Source organism: Hypomesus transpacificus, unplaced genomic scaffold, assembly GCF_021917145.1.
Source record: "Hypomesus transpacificus isolate Combined female unplaced genomic scaffold, fHypTra1 scaffold_127, whole genome shotgun sequence".
Lineage (NCBI taxonomy): Eukaryota > Metazoa > Chordata > Actinopteri > Osmeriformes > Osmeridae > Hypomesus > Hypomesus transpacificus.
Genome location: NW_025813704.1, coordinates 312,747 through 333,952, shown reverse-complemented (window position 1 = coordinate 333,952; position 21,206 = coordinate 312,747). Strand labels below are relative to the sequence as shown.

The following is a 21,206-nucleotide window of genomic DNA, read 5'->3' as shown; positions in this document are numbered from 1 at the left end:
GCATGAGGAGACAGGGCAGCATGAGGAGACAGGGCAGGGCAGCATGAGGAGACAGGGCAGGGCAGCATGAGGAGACAGGGCAGCATGATGAGACAGGACAGCATGAGGAGACAGGACAGCGTGAGGAGACAGGACAGCGTGAGGAGACAGGGCAGCGTGACGAGACAGGGCAGGGCAGCATGAGGAGACAGGGCAGCATGAGGAGACAGGGCAGCATGAGGAGACAGGACAGCATGAGGAGACAGGACAGCATGAGGAGACAGGGCAGGGCAGCATGAGGAGACAGGGCAGGGCGAGGAGACAGGGCAGGGCAGCATGAGGAGACAGGGCAGGGCAGCATGAGGAGACAGGGCAGGGCAGCATGAGGAGACAGGGCAGCATGAGGAGACTGGGCAGCATGAGGAGACAGGGCAGCATGAGGAGACAGGGCAGCATGAGGAGACAGGGCAGGGCAGCATGAGGAGACAGGGCAGCATGAGGAGACAGGGCAGGGCAGCATGAGGAGACAGGGCAGCATGAGGAGACAGGGCAGGGCAGCATGAGGAGACAGGGCAGGGCAGCATGAGGAGACAGGGCAGCATGAGGAGACAGGGCAGCATGAGGAGACAGGGCAGCATGAGGAGACAGGGCAGGGCAGCGTAAGGAGACAGGGCAGCATGAGGAGACAGGGCAACATGAGGAGACAGGACAGCATGAGGAGACAGGGCAGCATGAGGAGACAGGGCAGCATGAGGAGACAGGGCAGCATGAGGAGACAGGGCAGCATGAGGAGACAGGGCAGGGCAGCGTAAGGAGACAGGGCAGCATGAGGAGACAGGACAGCATGAGGAGACAGGACAGTATGAGGAGACAGGACAGCGTGAGGAGACAGGGCAGCATGAGGAGGCAGGGCAGCATGAGGAGACAGGACAGCGTGAGGAGACAGGGCAGCATGAGGAGACAGGGCAGCATGAGGAGACAGGGCAGCATGAGGAGACAGGGCAGCATGAGGAGACAGGGCAGCATGAGGAGACAGGGCAGCATGAGGAGACAGGGCAGGGCAGCGTAAGGAGACAGGGCAGCATGAGGAGACAGGACAGCATGAGGAGACAGGACAGTATGAGGAGACAGGACAGCGTGAGGAGACAGGGCAGCATGAGGAGGCAGGGCAGCATGAGGAGACAGGACAGCGTGAGGAGACAGGGCAGCATGAGGAGACAGGGCAGCATGAGGAGACAGGGCAGCATGAGGAGACAGGGCAGCATGAGGAGACAGGGCAGCATGAGGAGACAGGGCAGCATGAGGAGACAGGGCAGGGCAGCATGAGGAGACAGGGCAGCATGAGGAGACAGGGCAGCATGAGGAGACAGGGCAGGGCAGCGTAAGGAGACAGGTGGGGAGAGGGCGGAGGGGAGAGAGAGAGGGGGGGGAGAGAAAGGGCTCAAGTGGAGGGGGAGGGAAAGACATTGAGAGAGAGTGACAGAGAGAGGGGGGGGGGGGGGGGGGGGGGGGGAGAAGTCAGGAACATGTGTCCCTCCCTCCCAGTAGCATGTGCCCTGACACATGTACACACAGCTCTGCTGGAGGGTGTGGCCTCAGACCGGCAGGGGAAGTGACTGCTGGGATTGACAGGTGGTGTGGCCATCTATTAAAAGTGTGTTGCCCTGGTACACTGTGACCTTCTGCAGGGCTGTGTTCCTGAAACCCTGCACCCAGTGCCTCCTGGTTCTCCTTCGGACTTTTCTCTTTAGCTCACCCTCTCTGCAGGGACTCCTTCTCTGCTCCCTCCTCAGCCATGTTCCAATCTACACAGTCACTCAATCACTGCATGCACACCCCTCCCACCTCCACACGCGCCCCTCCCACCTCCACACGCGCCCCTCCCACCTCCACACGCGCCCCTCCCACCTCCACACGCGCCCCTCCCACCTCCACACGCCTCACCCACCTCCACACGCCCCACCCACCTCCACACACCCTTGTCCTCTCTCCCTCTCCCTCTCCCTCCCTCTTTTTCCAGTCCTCTCATTACCTAAAGGTCATCCATCACAGGGTGACTTTCACCCTTCTGTGCTTGTGAGTTGCACTTTCTACTTGTATAATAGGTTATACAAGTATATATATATGATATAATAATCATGTTTATTCATCATGGACGTGCATCCAGGAGGTAGACAGACACTAAGACACACAGTAACTATCTACACTGTTTAAATAAGCAGGCACCGATTAGCAAGATTAATGACACTAACAGCAAAAAAAATGTAAATAGTGCAAGTAAGAATTCAGTTGAAGTGTTATTGTTTTTAAATACATATATATTTACTTTTATATTTAAAACAACCTATTAAAACCCCAGCAACATACAATTGTATACAATTATTCCATAACATAATAAACAAAACAAAAAACATAACATAAACAAGTGGTTCTTCACTGTCAGTACAGAAATATACAGATAAGCTTCTTCTGTTGGACTAGACCAGGAATGCAGAACTAGGGCGCGAAAGAATGACAGCTGGTAAAGGCAAGAGCACCTCAACACAAGAGAGACACAGACACAAAGAGGGAGAGATAAAGGGAGAGATAAAGAGAGAGAGATAGAGAGAGATAAAGAGAGACACAAAGAGAGAGAGATAAAGAGAGACACAAAGAGAGAGAGATAAAGAGAGAGATGAGTACTGTAGCCTTGCTGTGCTCTTCCTATTCAGCCCTGACTGCTGTAAACAATCAGAGGATCAGGTGGAGGAGGAAGGGAACGCCTCTGGTGGGGGAAGAGAGAGAGAACATGAGTTCATTGACCTGTGTTATCAGCAGGCTAACTGGACTGGGCCACTGAGTGTAACTTGAGCCCACACACACACACACACACACACACACACACACACACACACACACACACACCAGCACCTGAGGATGCAGTGTTTGGGTGCAAATGTTGTACTTTAGCAATTGAAAGAGGAAATTGCACACTTACTATGTAAACTACTCTGCATCCTAAATTACTATATACAGACTAAACTACTTGGCACAGAATTCAATGTAAACTACAAAGTATAGTACATACTACTAAGCACAGTATAGAGTACTATATATACACATAATGAGTAGAGTACAGCATATACTATGTAAAGGAGTTACCTCGTGGCACCGGGGCGGGCTGGGTGGTTTTGACGGAGCTGCTTTGCGAGAGAGCCTCCACAATCCAACTGAGCGCGCTGGAGCAGTACTCCATCTGGCCACAAGGGGGAGGTACAGTTTGTGAGGAAATCACATGCAGGAACAGTGCTGCCAATAGGGGTTATGCGCAACATTCTTCCGGGTTCTACAAAACAGATGTAACTACTTCCGGCCGGCCGCTTTTGAGGTAAACACAGCGTAGTAAAGGCCACCTACTATAGCCGGTGTTTAAAGGAGCTACCCTTAATTACAATTTCCCATGTACTCAGGATTGCCAAACGGACTTCCAGAGCCCCGAGTAACCTGGGGAGTAGCCTTTTTTTTGCTCACGGACGATTAAAACAGTCAAACGAAGACTGTACCTGCAGAAGTCCAAGTGGACTCAAAGAATGCAGTGTTTGGCAATCAACTGCAACAACTACCAGTGTGACAGTATTTATTTACAGGTCAATTTTGTCGGTAGCGTAATCTTATACACCTGCTAACTTTAACGTTTTTTTGGGGCCTAGTAGTAGGCTAGTAAACGTAATTCCTTCTAGGAACGATAGGTCCTATCTATAGAAACCAGAATAATGATATGGATATGACACTAAATTAAAATGAGCTTCTTAAATTCATTTGCTGAATTCATATATTTCATTGATAACTTAGCACTAGTTGTGTAGCTATGTAGCCTACTGTAACGTTGTAGTTAATGTGTAGAGCTAGTGTTAGTGCTACCTCCTGGAAACGCTCTAACGTAAGGCTATTATAACGTTATATGAACTCATCACTTTATTCCTGTCACACTTAGCCTAATGTAGAAAGTAATACAACTTATAAAATCCTTGAACTTCCCTGTCAATATAAGTTATTTGGATCACCTAGCGCTGCAGATGTGTACAGAAGTGAGAAGCGGAAACGATTACATCTGTTTTCCGGTTCGAATGCTGAGCGCTCCGCATAACCCCTATTAAAGTGAATTGATCAAGCAGCTTTTCACCCTCCATAGGGTCAATGCTCTTTCCAAACGTGCCTGAGAGCTTAACAACTGTAGGGAGGATCCCGTTTGGGAGTGAAAAAAACTTTTTTTTTACTGAACTGAATAAATGCTGACTGCCAGCTTGCAGCCATATTCGATCCCTCAAGACCAACATCCATTCACAGGGCTTGACTACTGAAGACAGACAATATATGATAGAAAATACTTTTCACAGTCTTAACGTTTGAAATCTGTAGAATTTTGCATGCAATCTTTTATGTATGTCGCTTGTGAATATTTATTTTTTTACCCTTGTGCTGCCTTCGGGTCACATGACCCAAAAGTTCATAACCAACCATCGTTGTGTTTACCCAATTTTACCCAATACAAAAACAAATAAAAACAATTTTATTTTAACCTTCAATGTGGGGGGTCTGAGACAGCCCAACGGAAAATGCTTCACTTTGTTTTTGTATGCGGTAAAGTTGTCGCAATACGACGGTGGCTCACAACGACTGATGGGTCAGAATGACCCGAAGACAACACAAGGGTTAAAGCTCAATGAAGAGAATGTGATATGCAAGTCTCACATTGCCCTCCAGAGATCTCAGTCTGTGGTCGTAACCTCTGGTCTCCGCCATCTGCTTCATGATCCCATCCACCCTGCCACAGAGGAACAAACACAGGAACCTTCACCATCTCAGGCCTGAGGAACACAGGAACCTTCACCATCTCAGGCCTGAGGAACACAGGCACCTTCACCATCTCAGGCCTGTCGCTGCTGTGCGAATCCAACACTAGATTCAACATCAGATCGAGAGAGAGAGAGGGGGGGGGGAGAGAGAGAGAGAGGAAGAGGGGGGGGGGGAGAGAGCGAGAGAGAGCGAGAAAAGGAGAGAGAGGGAGGAAGAGAGCGAGAGAGAGAGAGAGGGGGAGGGAGAGAGAGACAGGGGAGAGAGGGAGAGAGAGCTCTACTGACTTGGCTGACATCCGTTTGAGTCTCTCAGAGTCCGTCCCTCGCTGGATCTTGCTCTGGGCGGTCAGGAACATCTCCTTCTGGATCGCCTCCCACGTCATTAGCCTGTTAGCCGCTTTGCCTTTCAACTCCAGTACTGGAGGGCCGAAAAAAACGTTAGCATGCTGGCTACGTTACTCTTCATTAACATTTACATTACATTTATTCATTTAGCAGACACTTCATTAACTTGTAGCTAACATCCCCAGGCACCAGTTAGCATGCTAGCTACACAATCAAGCACCAGAACAACACACTAAAGTATAAATGAATGACCCGTCCACTTCCCCTCAGTAAAGGCTTCCAGCTCTCACCAAAATGGCGGGCCTTGGCAGAGGGGATCTTGCGGATGTATCTCTTGATGAACAGGTGCAGGTGGGACAGCAGGATGAAGGGCGGGGCCAGGGAGGGCCGGGAGTGGTACTCCACAATCAGATTGTAGCGCTGGAACTTCCAGTAGGTGTCACTGTGTTCCTGAACCTTGGAGAAGGTGAAGCTGCATAGACGGAGGGGGGAGATGGAGGAGGAGAGGATGGAGGAAGGGGTGGAGGAGAGGATGGTGTTTAGGAGAGGTTTCAGATACACTGGATCCTGTGGAGTGTCTGTAGGGTACATGGTGAGGGTGAAAACCCAAGACAAACAAACACAGGGAAACAGAGAGAGACACAGAGAGAGAGACAGAGAGAGACAGACAGACAGACAGAGCGAGACAGACAGAGAGAGACAGAGACAGACAGACGGGGCCTCTACCTGAACATGGCGATGAGCAGGTTGATGAGCAGGATGTTGGTGACCAGCAGGAAGACCACCAGCAGGATGACCACCAGCCAGTTTGCGTACATGTTCCTGCAGGGCTCCATGCCCGCGTCGATCAGCGTCACGTTGTCAGTGCAGTCCTTATCCCAGTCGTACCCCACTGCAGCGAGACGGCAGAGTTTGGTCACCCAGCACACACACACAGCACACACACACACACACACAATTATGCAAACACATACAAACATATGCAAACACACACCCACATAAACATTTATAAACACTCACACACATTTGCAAACACACACACACACACGCACAGACATTACCATCTACTTCCTCCACAGGGATCTGTCCAAATATGTGCAGGTATGGTCTGTAGAAGATGCGTCTGAAGATCCAGGCAGGACGAGGGTCGTAGGTGTAGAGCAGCGCCTGGTGGGCCACGCCGTACGCCATCAGCCACACGGCCAGGAAGAACAAGAAGAAGAACACGTCCTTCATCTGTGGGGAGACGAGGCAGAAGAAGAAGATATCCAGTCAAAACCAGAGAAGAAGAAGATGATGATGATATCCTTTATCTGTGGGGAGATGAGACAGGAGAAGAAGAAGATGATGATATCCTTTATCTGTGGGGAGATGAGACAGAAGAAGAAGATATCCAGTCAAAACCAGAGAAGAAGAAGATGATGATATCCTTTATCTGAGCGAAGATAAAAACAAGGACAGCCTGAATTAGTGACTGTACTGTACGGACTTTTAAATTAGTTTGAGATTAAACACATTTTGTTAACCTGTATATCCATTTGAAATTGTAGAAGCATACTTTGCATCTACCAAGAAACGGTTTCAGATGTGCTGCTAGTCCTGTTTCAGTGTACAGGTCATGGAGCCAGATGGCAGAGTACAGTGTATGTCATGTAAAGGTCCCACCATCTTGCCCACGATGACGATCTTGGGTCCAAGCTGCTTGTGGACGGCGAAGATGTGGATGAGGCGCAGCGTGAAGACCATGTAGTCTACACTGAGGAACGCCCTGCCACACATGAAGGACCACTCAAACATCCTGACACACACACACACACACACACACAATTTAGTTAGTGCTCCTTTCAAGGGAACACAAAAAGTGCAGTTCAGTTCACCACAAAACCATCTCCTGTGGCAACATCTCCCCCTGGTGGCTGAAAACAACTCTGTGGCTTGTTGCATGATGTTGAGATGGACAAAAAAACTTTGACACTTCCTCCTGTTCCCTAGTCAGATACCTAACCACGCGGTTAAGACAGCTAGGTAAGGAGGAGATATATTACCATGTAACAGGTAGGTGATATTTGATGGAGCTGTTATGACAGGTAAGAGTTATCCATTGGCCCACCTGAGGATCATTCCGATGGTGAAGAGAGAGATGGCGACCAGGTCACACTTGTTCCACATGTCGTCGATGTACTGCCTCATCCTCTGCCTCCACATCTTGTTCCCCACAAACAGAGTCTGGTGGAGGGGAGACACCAGGTCAAGCCAGCGGTCCCCTGCTTCTAGGGGACCTCACAGGGGACATCAGGATGCAGGATCAGGGCTGGGGGTGACCCCTGAACCCTAACTCTGAACCCTGACCCCTGAAGACACCTCTCACCTCTCGTATCTCCTCACACACCAGGCTGAACACCCAGAAGTATAACACGTACTCTAGCGGGGAGGGGCCCTGTGGGGGCGGGGGCTTAAAGTCCACCAATAGCACATAGGCGAACAGGAAGAGGAAGAGGAAGTACATGATCACATTGCCCAGGAAGCAAGTGACAGGCGCGGTCCAGAACTGGCGCCACCTAGAGATCACAAAGGGATACTGCGGCCTTGGAGGAGGGCTGGGTCTGCCTGAGAAACAAACACAATTGCACACTGTTTATCTCTGGTAAACAGTGTGAAGAGGGGAGGAGGAGACAAACATTTCATTTCAAAGTTTACATGATTAACACCAGGAGTGTTAATGAAGATAAGAGTGGACATATTTAAACACTCCATTAGTAAAATGATCTCTCGTGTGGAGAGGAACCTTTAATCATGGGTGGAGGGCTGCTGGACCCAGGTTCAACATCGCTGCATGGAGACAGAGAGGGGAGGGCTGATCAGGGGCCTTCACAGTAACAATACATGTTCTGTTACAGTATGACAGAAGAGAGAGGGAGAGGCTAGGAGGGAGAGAGCGAGAGAGCGAGAGAGCAAGAGAGCGAGAGAGCGAGAGAGAGAGAAAGAGAGGAGCAAGATAGTTTGAGGGCTGTACTGTTGTTTGATGTCAGAGAAGGAGAAGATGGTCTCTCCATAGAGGCTGTTGGTGTCTCCAGTTGGAGCCACGCTGGAGCTCCTCTGCTCCTCCTCTTCCACCTTCCTGGGAAGAAACTAGGAATTAACTCTTTGATGGAGGACTACCTGATGGGCAGGAAGTGTGTGTAGATGACTACCTGAAGGGCAGGAAGTGTGTGTAGATGACTACTTGAAGGGCAGGAAGTGTGTGTAGATGACTACCTGAAGGGCAGGAAGTGTGTGTAGATGACTACTTGAAGGGCAGGAAGTGTGTGTAGATGACTACTTGAAGGGCAGGAAGTGTGTGTACATGACTACCTGAAGGGCAGGAAGTGTGTGTAGATGACTACTTGAAGGGCAGGAAGTGTGTGTAGATGACTACCTGAAGGGCAGGAAGTGTGTGTAGATGACTACCTGAAGGGCAGGAAGTGTGTGTAGATGACTACTTGAAGGGCAGGAAGTGTGTGTAGATGACTACTTGAAGGGCAGGAAGTGTGTGTAGATGACTACCTGAAGGGCAGGAAGTGTGTGTAGATGACTACCTGAAGGGCAGGAAGTGTGTGTAGATGACTACCTGAAGGGCAGGAAGTGTGTGTAGATGACTACCTGAAGGGCAGGAAGTGTGTGTAGATGACTACCTGAAGGGCAGGAAGTGTGTGTACATGAGGGGGGGGCAGAAGAGGGTGAGGAGGAGCTTCCACACCTCTGTGCTCCTCTTCATGTCTCCCCACCAGATCTGAGACAGCAGGGCCTAGGGAGGTTAACGCATTATCAACGCACTACCACGCATTATCAACGCACTATCAACAAAACAGATAGCACAAATGTATTCATTCAGCAAAAACTTCATCCAAAGCACACTGGAGCGGGTGAGGAGGTGGCAGTTTCAAATCAGTCGCTTGGTTAAAAGCGTTTGATCTGCCAAATGAAAAATGTTGTGTATCTTATTACTATACTGCTTCTCGTATTATATATACTTATTACAAAGCTCAGAGTCAAGTCTGCTGTCTGAGCCCAGACTCACCTGGACCTCAGTCTGCTGTCTGAGCCCAGACTCACCTGGACCTCAGTCTGCTGTCTGAGCCCAGACTCACCTGGACCTCAGTCTGCTGTCTGAGCCCAGACTCACCTGGACCTCAGTCTGCTGTCTGAGCCCAGACTCACCTGGACCTTAGTCTGCCGTCTGAGCCCAGACTCACCTGGACCTCAGTCTGCCGTCTGAGCCCAGACTCACCTGGACCTCAGTCTGCTGTCTGAGCCCAGACTCACCTGGACCTCAGTCTGCTGTCTGAGCCCAGACTCACCTGGACCTCAGTCTGCTGTCTGAGCCCAGACTCACCTGGACCTCAGTCTGCTGTCTGAGCCAGACTCACCTGGACTCCGCCGTGGCTGAAAAAGTAGCGGGCGTCGGCCACCACGCCCATCTGCAGACAGGTGGTCTGGCCCCACACCGGGGACTGCCTGATCAGCAGCGTGAAGGACCGACTCTCATTGCTCTGGTAGCACTTACTGAACACGTCTACACACACACACAGGCACACACACAGGCGCACATTATACACTTAATGGAGATGAATGGTGTGTCAGTTATTTGACAGAAAGATAAGTCAACTATTATCAGGAGGAAACTTCTACAGTCTCCTACAGAGTCCGACGTTTCCAGTGAGAGGAAGAGGAAACACCACAACAACACGTATCATGTGACCAGGTCTGTGTCATGTGACCAGGTCTGTGTCAAGTGACCATGTCTGAGTCCTGTGATCAGGTCTCACCATAAGCCAGGTTTTCAAATCTCTGGGCCAGGTCCTTCATGGCCTGCTTGGACTCAGCCTCGGTCTCCAGCTTGGACATCTCCCTCAGCACCTTACAGCCACTCAGAGCACACAGAACAGACTCCCCAGCCTCACAGAGAGAGAGAGAGAGAGAGAAAGAGAGAGAGAGAGGACGAGAGGAGAGAAAGAGGAAGATGAAGAGAAGGTTATAGTTATGGTGAATCAAAAGACAGATAGGATAGGTCAAAAGGTTTATTCAGATGAAACCTATGCATCAGATAAAGCCTATGCTCAGAACTCATTCACTTCCTGTGACCCCTAAGTAACCCGGAATTTATTCACCATCTCCCAGAAGTAGACAGCCATGTCGCTGCGGTTCTGCAGGACAGCCCAGAGGAAGAGAGAGGCCCAAGGGAAGACACAGCGCTCGGCCTTGTAGAGGCATTCCCCACGCAACAACCTGCTCATTCTCTGGAGGAGGAGAGGTAGGGGAGGAGAGGAGGAATGGAGAGAGGGGTGGAGAGGAGTAGAGGCAAGGCGAGAGGGGCATCAGGGTTAGTTTGTCAGAGGGTATTAAACCTTTACCCTGCCTGGCCCCCGAGGGAGGATCAGTACCTTGGAGGCCCTTCGCTGAGCCACGCCCTCCAGCCCCAGAGGAGCCAGGTAGAACGGCTGACACACGCTCCCCAATAAGTCCTCCAAAACCCTGGACACCTGGGGGAGAGGGGGATGAAGAGAGGAGGAGGGAGGAGAGGGGAAGAGGGGAGAGAGAGTTCATGTACTGATGCAGCAATTAACCGACTTTACAATTAATCGTGATTTTTAAACGTCTTGGTTTTGTAACCATAAAGGTTGAGCTACACCAAGTGTTTCTGCTCTCACTCTGAGTTAATGTACCTACTGTCCATCAGAATAACGTTCATTTTTGTTAGTTAATTAGGCTACAGGCTTTAAAGTATAAAATATATTGTTTTCAGAGGTTTTATTGCTTGATCGTTAGTCAGATGACATACTAATTCTAGCTTTCGCCCTGTTTTCAGAGTCCCTGTGTAATGTATGTTACGTAATGTGTCTAGTAGCCTGATTTACATGAAAGAGATAGTGAGAACTTTCAAGCTAGAAACGTTTTAATAACTAGAATACGTTATGCTAACCCTTGGCTATCGATGATTGAGTACATTATAATGTAGCTAAAGTAGCTACTAGCCAGCCTAGCTAACGTTACTGCTCAGGGCCTAACCCCTGACCCCTCACCTCTAGGAGGCAGAAGCGCTCCTCACGTGCCACCCCGCCTTCCTGGGACTCCGCCCCCGCCGGGCCGTCCAGCAGGTTGGCCACGGACGGAACGGAGCCTGCACTTCCCCTCCGATCCTCCAGGTGCTGCTGCAGCAGCGAGCAGCCCAGCGTGCTGTCGGCCATGGACGAGTACAGCTGCTCCAGCCGGCCGTACGTCAGGTAGTCCAGGATGTTCAGGCCATTCTCCGTGAACAGGCGCACAAACTGGGGCTTGTCGTTGACCAGAGCGTCAGTCATGGAGTCCTCTAGGTCCTCGTACTGGGAGGGGGGGAGGGTAGGCATCGTCATTCAGACACTGATGTCAGACAGGCAGGAAAAGGGGGGAGAGAGAGACAGAAGCAAGAGAGAGAGAGAGAGAGAGAGAGAGAGAGAGAGAGAGAGAGAGAGAGAGAGAGAGAGAGAGAGAGAGAGAGAGAGAGAGAGAGAGAGAGAGAGAGGACAGAACTGCTAACTCAGAGACACAGAGAAAGAGAGAGTTCTTCTCCTTCTCTCGGTGACTGCTGGGTTACTTGTGGTGGCCCAACTACCTAACACTCACCCTCACTGGATGTCCCCATTGAAGAGCTCGCTCTACCTAACACTCACCCTCCACTGGATGTCCCCATTGAAGAGCTCGCCCTACCTAACACTCACCCTCCACTGGATGTCCCCATTGAAGAGCTCGCCCTACCTAACACTCACCCTCCACTGGATGTCCCCATTGAAGAGCTCACTCTACCCAACACACACCCTCCACTGGATGTCCCCATTGAAGAGCTCGCTCTACCTAACACTCACCCTCCACTGGATGTCCCCATTGAAGAGCTCGCCCTACCTAACACTCACCCTCCACTGGATGTCCCCATTGAAGAGCTCGCCCTACCTAACACTCACCCTCCACTGGATGTCCCCATTGAAGAGCTCACTCTACCCAACACACACCCTCCACTGGATGTCCCCATTGAAGAGCTCGCTTTACGTAACACTCACCCTCCACTGGATGTCCTCATTGAAGAGCTCGCTTTACCTAACACTCACCCTCCACTGGATGTCCTCATTGAAGAGCTCGCTTTACCTAACACTCACCCTCCACTGGATGTCCTCATTGAAGAGCTCGCCCTACCTAACACTCACCCTCCACTGGATGTCCCCATTGAAGAGCTCGCCCTACCTAACACTCACCCTCCACTGGATGTCCCCATTGAAGAGCTCACTCTACCCAACACACACCCTCCACTGGATGTCCCCATTGAAGAGCTCGCTCTACCTAACACTCACCCTCCACTGGATGTCCCCATTGAAGAGCTCGCCCTACCTAACACTCACCCTCCACTGGATGTCCCCATTGAAGAGCTCGCCCTACCTAACACTCACCCTCCACTGGATGTCCCCATTGAAGAGCTCACTCTACCCAACACACACCCTCCACTGGATGTCCCCATTGAAGAGCTCGCTTTACGTAACACTCACCCTCCACTGGATGTCCTCATTGAAGAGCTCGCTTTACCTAACACTCACCCTCCACTGGATGTCCTCATTGAAGAGCTCGCTTTACCTAACACTCACCCTCCACTGGATGTCCTCATTGAAGAGCTCGCCCTACCTAACACTCACCCTCCACTGGATGTCCCCATTGAAGAGCTCGCCCTACCTAACACTCACCCTCCACTGGATGTCCCCATTGAAGAGCTCACTCTACCCAACACACACCCTCCACTGGATGTCCCCATTGAAGAGCTCACTCTTGGCGATGTCCACCCGGTTCCAGGTCACGGCTAGCTTCAGCTCCTCCGTGTTGGAGGCAGAGTCAGGGGAGGCACGCTTACTGGCTGGCTCGGAGGAAGGACACACACACACACACACATATCACTTAGAATGATGACACATGTAACATGACATAAGTATCCCCAGCCTGCTGTTAGCGCCCCCTGGTGGAGACCTCAGACTCGCTCACCTCCGACCAGCGCTTTCAGCAGGACCGTGTCAAAGTCATCTGCCCCCTCCTGCTCCCCGTGGTGGACGGTGATCAGGTCCCTGTTCTGGTACACGCTCAGAGCCTGGGGGAGGGGGGGGAGAGGGCAGGGGGGAGAGCAGTGAGTGACAGAATACCAGAAGCGAATTCTGTAATAATTGATAATATCTCATTCATGATTGGTAATTTGTCATTCATTACATAGTTTTTCATTGAGAGAGCGGGAGAATATATACTGCAGTGTTTCCCACACACAGACTAATTTGTGGCGGTGCACCACCGAATCATACTGCCCCCCCCCCCCCCCCCCCCCCCCACGGGCAGACACAGGGTGACCCCTCCCACCCCCCCCCCCCCCCCCCCCCCCACCACCACCACCACCACAAATTGCTTTCTAATCTGTAGGAAACACTGTACTGTATATAATAATCAGGTCAAAGTTCAATTCAAACTTTGTTAATGGCCTTTGTATTATTCGAGCTTGAGTGCAGGTCTTGACTAACCTGTTCCACCAGCTTGTCCATGTCAAATTCCCCAGGAAAGTGTTTCTTCACCAGCTCTGCCACCCGTTCTCTCAGGTTATCACTCGGGCCCTCCTCCGCCTCTGCCTCATTGGACGACATGACAGACGGCCCGGTTGATAAGTTCTCCAGGATGTCACTCACCAGGTCGGACACACCCCCTGACCCAGCCAGAACCAACCAGGGCATGCAGTTGTTGAGAGAGAGGTCTAACCGCTATGGAGGAGTTGGAGGAGGATGAGAGAGAGAGACAGTAAGAGATAACAGCAGACTAAATTTATGACCTAGTCGTAATCAATACAGTAGGTGTTGCATTATAAACAGTGGGGGCATTTTTTGTTGCTAGCCAGTGCAGGTGTTTGGTCAGTGTTAGGGTTAGCTGTGGTGAGGGTTAGCTGTGGTGAGGGTTAAAGTTCGCAGTGGTGAGGGTTAGCTGTGGTGAGGGTTAGCTATGGTGAGGGTTAGCTGTGGTGAGGGTTAGGGTTAGCTGTGGTGAGGGTTAGGGTTAGCTGTGGTGAGGGTTAGCTCTGGTGAGGGTTAGCTGTGGTGAGGGTTAGCTATGGTGAGGGTTAGCTATGGTGAGGGTTAGCTATGGTGAGGGTTAGCTATGGTGAGGGTTAGCTATGGTGAGGGTTAGCTATGGTGAGGGTTAGCTGTGGTGAGGGTTAGCTGTGGTGAGGGTTAGCTATGGTGAGGGTTAGCTGTGGTGAGGGTTAGCTATGGTGAGGGTTAGCTCTGGTGAGGGTTAGCTATGGTAAGGGTTAGCTGTGGTGAGGGTTAGCTCTGGTAAGGGAACCTTCAACATGGCTGCCTCCCCTGAGATCAGCATACACAGCACAGGGATGTTGATGCTTCCACTGCCTAAGGAGAGAGAGACATGTTAACTCACACACACATGGATAGAGGGGGGGTAGAGAGAGAAAGATATCAAGATCTAGGGAGAGACAGAGAGCTCCACTCCTCCTTTTGGTGACTACTGTTTTTTTTATTTTTTATGAGGCCGACAATTATTTTAGATGTCTGTAATGAATCAAACAGCCTTTCACCATGGTCACACAACAGCAAACAGTACTGCACCCTCTAAAATACAGACGACTCCTACTGTCATCTTGTGTCGTGTCATAACAGGATCGCTTGTGTTCCCAGAAGCATTGTCAAATACACAAGAAGGGTGTGTTTGTAATAGCTTACAATACAATGGGCCTGGGATGTGATGAAGTGACAGAGCCAGTTTGACCACAGACACTAGCCTACAGGCAGCCAGGACATCATGCTGCTAAGAGCTACCAGATCCAGTTTGACCAGACACTAGCCTACAGGCAGCCAGGACATCATGCTGCTAAGAGCTACCAGATCCAGTTTGACCACAGACACTAGCCTACAGGCAGCCAGGACATCATGCTGCTAAGAGCTACCAGATCCAGTTTGACCACAGACACTAGCCTACAGGCAGCCAGGACATCATGCTGCTAAGAGCTACCAGAGCCAGTTTGACCACAGACACTAGCCTACAGGCAGCCAGGACATCATGCTGCTAAGAGCTACCAGAGCCAGTTTGACCACAGACACTAGCCTACAGGCAGCCAGGACATCATGCTGCTAAGAGCTACCAGAGCCAGTTTGACCACAGACACTAGCCTACAGGCAGCCAGGACATCATGCTGCTAAGAGCTACCAGAGCCAGTTTGACCACAGACACTAGCCTACAGGCAGCCAGGACATCATGCTGCTAAGAGCTACCAGATCCAGTTTGACCACAGACACTATTACAGGCAGCCAGGACATCATGCTGCTAAGAGCTACCAGAGCCAGTTTGACCACAGACACTAGCCTACAGGCAGCCAGGACATCATGCTGCTAAGAGCTACCAGATCCAGTTTGACCACAGACACTAGCCTACAGGCAGCCAGGACATCATGCTGCTAAGAGCTACCAGAGGTAGCGAGACATCCTGGAGTTGATGACATACTGTTTACGGCATACTACATATTGGGACATACGAAATCTTGTCAGGCCTACTAAATAGGTAGTATAGGTATTTGGTTACATACTAAGTAGTATGGGGTCATACTAGATAGTAAATAATATGGTAGTATTGGGAGGCAGGCTGACTCACCACAGATGCCTGTACGCTGATTGGATATGTAGTCTTCCAGGCGGGCCCTGAAGGCCGTCTCTACTCCTCTGCGCTTCACACTCCCATCATCCACCAGCAGGAAGGCCTGGTAGTTGTTGTCCAGACAACAGGAGTCCCTCGACTTGTTGTGGACATAGTACTTAGCAGGGAAGCTACCCTGAGGGGGAGAGAGGTGGGGAGAGAAAGAGGTCAAGAGAGAGGAGGAGAGAAAGAGGTCAAGAGAGAGGAGGAGAGAAAGAGGTCAAGAGAGAGGAGGAGAGAAAGAGGTCAAGAGAGAGGAGGAGAGAAAGAGGTCAAGAGAGAGGAGGAGAGAAAGAGGTCAAGAGAGAGGAGGAGAGAAAGAGGTCAAGAGAGAGGAGGAGAGAAAGAGGTCAAGAGAGAGGAGGAGAGAAAGAGGTCAAGAGAGAGGAGGAGAGAAAGACTATTTAAATTTTTGCTGAAGATTTGAGAATTCACATGCCTTCTTGTTGTACAAAGTTTGTGCGTGTGTGTGTGTGTGTGTGTATGTATACACGTGTATGTGTTTATGTGTGTGTATTTATACGTGTGTGTGTGCACCTCAGGGTTGACCAGCTGCTGGCGGTTGTGCACCATGCCCCAGGGGGCGATGCCCAGAGCCACCACCTTGTTAATGGACATGGAGGAGGCAGCTGTGGCATGGTCCCTCACTGCCTCCCCCACGCACCGCCCCACCCCCTCCCTCAGGCCTCCTGTCAGGATCCACGCTCCTGGGGGGGGGGGGGGGGGGGGGGGGGGGAAGAGGGAGAGATGCAAAGAGGGAAAGGGGGAGAGAGATGGAGAGACAGAGAAAAAGAGAGAGAGAGAGAGATGCAAAGAGGGAAAGGGGGAGAGAGATGGAGAGACAAAGAGAGAGAGAGATGAATAGGGGAAGTAAGAGGAGATATTTAGTCAAGTTTTCCATGTTCTCCAGAAGAATGATTATCCAACATCAAAGGAAAGAAAAAAAAGTGTGAGAGAGAGAGACAAGAAGCGGGGAGAGAGAGCGAGAGAGAGGAGGAGGAAGGGCAGAACAATCAACCCACACCAAAGAAGCACCAGAAAAATATTGGCCATGACATCATCCTGCCCTGTAAATAACACATCTAACAGCCACCAATGTGGCTAACAACGCTGGAGCGCCTATGCGTGTGCAGTGCCCCTTACGGCAGGGGACTGGGTTAGCAGACGGTCTTGTTACTGGTAGCTTGTTTCCAGACAAAGTTGACTCATGAGCTAAGCCTGTAGACTGCTCTTCATGATGTCCCTGGCCAAAGGCGATGTTTACCTACAGGCTGAAGGACTGTCTGGCACATGAGCCACTTGGCACCCAGTTTTGTTTACTTGCAGAATTTCAACTGTACAAGCACATTTTAATACGAAAAAATGCTAATTTGATAGTAGAGATAGATAGTAATAGATAGTGTTTTGAGTGTGCCTTTGCACACACACAAGCTCACACACGCTCACACACACGCAGTAAATATAGGAAAAGCAGAGAGACTGTTTCTCACACTACTGTACATCCTTTGCTAGTCAAAACAGTCATGAATCCCTCTCACTTCCCTCACCCCCTGACTCCCTCCCTCCCTCCCTCGGTGGGGGCAGCAGGTACTTGGCTTGGCTCCAGGCCTGATCCAGGGCCCTGGCCTAGACCAGGCAGGGCACAGGAAGAGGCCACTGTGGTCATAAATTAGACGGTTCTCAGAGGACACAGAGCAGCTACTGTTCACTGCTGCTTACAGACCTGAGACCAAGCAGACTCTCTCTCTCTCTCTCTGTGTTTCTATATCTAGTACTCGTGTTGTTGTTGCGTCTCGAAACACACCAGGGGATGTGAGTTCCAGCAGTATTTACAGCTGTGCTGACACTCAGTCACTTTGGGTCCTATGGGGACCCTACAGTACTTGAGTGTGTATAACAATGCTTATATAAGCCAGAGTGTCCTGCCTACTGAGTGTTCCCTCCGTGGGTGGGGGGGCCAGGCAGGGGGCCAGGGGGCAGCAGGACAGGCTGACAGTCTCACTACGTTCAGGGACATACTGTTCCCAGGAAGAGGACCCTTGTGACTGGTCCTGATCCTGACCTCATGGAGATAAGACGAGATAACGAGAGGTGATTAAACTGGCTGTTTCCGGTATGGTACCTGTGTTCTGGTGTGTGTGTGTGTGCAGGTACCTGTGTTCTTGTGTGTGTGTGTATGCAGGCACCTGTGTTCTGGTGTGTGTGTACAGGTGTGTGTGTACAGGTACCTATGTTCTGGTGTGTGTGTGTGTGTGTGCAGATACCTGTGTTCTGGTGTGTGTGTACAGGTGTGTGTGTGTATAGGTACCTGTGCTCTGAGAAGCTTTCACCAGTCCCTGCCGCAGAACCTCTCGAACCCAGGTCTTGACCTTCGACCTGCCCTCCCCGCCCACCACCGACACCACCAGGTTGGGGGGGGGCAGGCGCCAGTGGGCCGTCATCATGTGGTACACAGAAGCGGGGGGGGTGTCGCAGGACAGACGCAGGAACTATGGAGAGAGAGGGAGAGAGGGGAGGAGAGAGAGGGAGGCGTGAGAAAGGGGAGGTAAGGTATGCCACTCATGATCCTGAGATTTCTGCAGTTGCAGAGACGTTCTTAGCTGTGGAAAGTTCAAACTCGATGGGCCGTTTGGCTAACTGCAACACACTTCTGTTGCTTAGTAAGACACTGCAGCTCCTTGTGCCTTTGATTCAGCTGCTTAGAAGAGTCTGTACTACAAACAGACAAAATGGTGAAGTAATTACAGAGAACAAAACTATCAATCTATACTAAATTCTAGGATACAGACAGTCAATCAGACCGTCAGACAGACAGACAGCCAGACAGACACACAGACAGTCAGACAGACACCCACATAGCTGTGTCTCTTGCTGGCTCCTGCAAACTCCACCTCCCCGAAGCCGTCAGTGGGCTGTTCAGAGGAGTGCTGGGCGCTGTCCCAGCGGCTGACGATGGCGGTGCTGAAGTAGTCACCCAGCGCGGCCGAGGCATGGGAGTCCCTGGGCCCCCCGCACTGGCACCCCCTGGCATCACTGGGGGGGACACAGACACCATCAGTACCAGGGTCCTGTTGCCGATGTGAACTGGTTACTCCTCAAGTAGAGCTACAGTCCACCTGTGTCTGTAGCTGGTCAGTAGTCATGCTTGTGAGTCAGAGGTCCCAACAGAGTCAGTGACTAAATGTGTCTTGTTCACAAAAGCGTTGCTTGTGTATGTGTGTGATTTAACCCACAGAGTCAAACAACACAATTCCAATATATTTTACTTCAGTTTATCCCTCTTCCTTTAAAAATAGAAAAATAAAATACAAACTTCCCCAGCTGCAACAGAGGCAAGCACACCTCACAATCTCCCCAGATATTGAACTCTCTATAGTTGAAGGTAAAGTTACATTATAACATGAGAAGCTCTTCAGCAACATTACCTATCAGTGTCTTCTACAAAAGTGGTGCAAACTCTTTTCTTTATTATTTTGGGAATCCAGTTCTGAAATGAATAAACGATTGAATGGTCATGTGGCATACATGTTGAAAATGTTCAAGACATTCACAATTAAATGCAATAATATAATACATTCAAGTACATTGCCTACGACTTTACAAAGGCCTGTAGCGTTTATGCTACAACTAGTGCAAGTGCAAAAACTAGTCTTTATAACCGAGAACGCCCAACCTTTGCCCAAGCCGTTCCTTGAAATCTAAACCGCTTTGCTTTCTATTCAAACAAGTTCCTAGAAAAACACGTTCTTGTGGAATCCAAAACTATGTAGTAATTCAACACCCACTGTGTCGAATATATTTTAATTATACCAAACGTTCCCCTTTGACCACGGTCACAGGTAATAACTCAGGCTGAGGTCAACACGAGTCTAAACCCTAACCTAAATTACCTATTTTTCAAATGTTTACTTTTCAAAACTGTCATCTTGATCGGTTCTGCAACGCGAACAATGCGTGGGTAGTCTGACAGTTAATCAGATCTTAACGATACGCACATTTCAAAATGTGAACTTGCTATGACGAACTTGCTATTGCGGCCACTGAATTATTTTTGTGTGTAAATTAGACAATAGTCTTTTAATAGGCTACATGTGGGCATAAATTTCAGGGCAGCTAAGGCACGTAGCGACGCAAGGAAGTGGTTTCGTATGCCTGAACTTTGACTAGCCCAAGACCAGATCTCTTTAAATGTGACTCGCAGAGGTGATTTCACGTCCTTACCTGATCTTTCTCGGAGGCTGACATTCCCACGATATCTCCTCCTCCGCCCGCGTCGTTGATGTTCATATTTAAAATCTTCGGATTTGGGAGAGGTCAAATAAAGACAAACATGTGTTGTTGCAGGTTACCACTTCATGCTCGAAGCGGTGCGTTCAGGTTAAGGTAGGCTACGCAACAGGTAATTACCGTCGGGTGTGGTTAGCTACAGCTGTGTGTGGATTTGCTGATCAGGTAAAAGTGGGGGAGTGGTGAAATAAATGGCACAGTTGCCAGAATGCCGGTAGAAAGAGGAAATATCTTATGACAAACTATTTAGATCTGGACATGATCGGTGGAGATGATTGCCATTCCATAGGGTTTGTAGACCTACACGGACAATAAACATTGAACAGCAACACAAGAGGACAAATAACTGAATTTATATTATATATATATTTATTTGGAAACACATTTAAATATAAGCATCTCTCTTTTATACAGAACGGTATAAAACGTCATGGATCATAAAATATGCATTCACTACCCGCGCTCTGCACTGTTGCGGAATGAGTACCAGTCCCGTGAATACAACAAACGGTGAGCGGTAAAGGGAACGTAACATCATATATTCTAACCCCCCCATTCCTATCCCATCAGTCCTGAATTGTTCTCTGTCAGTCTTGCCACTATCTTCCGTAACCCTGCGGGTCGTGGGCTTTCTGAGACTGGTCTTTCCCGTTCGTTTTGCCCATCTGGTACAAGGTGTCCGCCAGGTTGTGCAGTTGACACGTGCCAAGCTGGCAGCCTCGCTGCGGCGCGCGCTTAGCTCGAGTCTTGAGTCCCATGCTGTGAGCGACGGAGAAGTTTGGAAAAGGAAACACAGAAAGTTATTTTATTTTTATCCTACGCTTTTTTTTGTAGAATGACACTTTGAAGTAGTAAAACACACAAAGCGTACACTTACAGTGTATGCTACTACAGTCCAGAACTCTCATGTGCTTAGATATAATCTCTGCTATCATCCATATCAAAACACAGCACCCTCACCCAGAACATCAGCTCTCGTGTCACCAGACCTAGCACCTTCCTTACCGTTCAGGAGCAGCCTCCATGTTT

The 21,206-nt window shown here is 50.0% G+C and overlaps 1 protein-coding gene across 2 annotated transcripts; it reads right to left on the bottom strand.

The window, feature by feature from the left end:
* Positions 1-2,102: 2,102 nt before the first annotated feature.
* LOC124488190 (transient receptor potential cation channel subfamily M member 4-like) lies at positions 2,103-20,272 on the bottom strand. Of its 2 annotated transcripts, XM_047050739.1 has the most exons (28): positions 20,112-20,271; positions 19,316-19,377; positions 18,746-18,923; positions 18,199-18,379; positions 16,428-16,597; positions 15,849-16,026; positions 14,529-14,593; positions 13,715-13,948; positions 13,194-13,296; positions 12,950-13,068; positions 11,219-11,518; positions 10,580-10,678; positions 10,307-10,435; positions 9,965-10,094; positions 9,566-9,711; positions 8,831-8,943; positions 8,173-8,277; positions 7,945-7,988; positions 7,528-7,766; positions 7,270-7,385; positions 6,825-6,957; positions 6,221-6,395; positions 5,886-6,051; positions 5,450-5,631; positions 5,100-5,232; positions 4,711-4,783; positions 3,121-3,214; positions 2,103-2,743 (listed from the first exon to the last, which is right to left on the bottom strand). In XM_047050739.1, the coding sequence occupies exons 1-28, from the start codon at positions 20,175-20,177 to the stop codon at positions 2,718-2,720; spliced, it is 3,759 nt and encodes a 1,252-aa protein (XP_046906695.1). In that variant the 5' UTR covers positions 20,178-20,271; the 3' UTR covers positions 2,103-2,717. The 2 variants fall into 2 exon arrangements, with proteins under 2 accessions (XP_046906695.1, XP_046906696.1); XM_047050740.1 differs by lacking the exon at positions 10,307-10,435 and having other exon boundaries at positions 20,112-20,272.
* Positions 20,273-21,206: the final 934 nt, after the last annotated feature.

Excerpts from the sequence above, each read along its gene's own strand:
- LOC124488190 (XM_047050739.1), bottom strand. The coding sequence starts at position 20,177 with ATGAACATCAACGACGCGGGCGGAGGAGGAGATATCGTGGGAATGTCA. Across the intron at positions 8,278-8,830 it reads ACACACTTCCTGCCCTTCAG|GAAGGTGGAAGAGGAGGAGC; the intron begins GTAGTCATCTAC and ends GTTTCTTCCCAG. Across the intron at positions 7,386-7,527 it reads TGTGTGAGGAGATACGAGAG|ACTCTGTTTGTGGGGAACAA; the intron begins GTGAGAGGTGTC and ends CCCCTCCACCAG.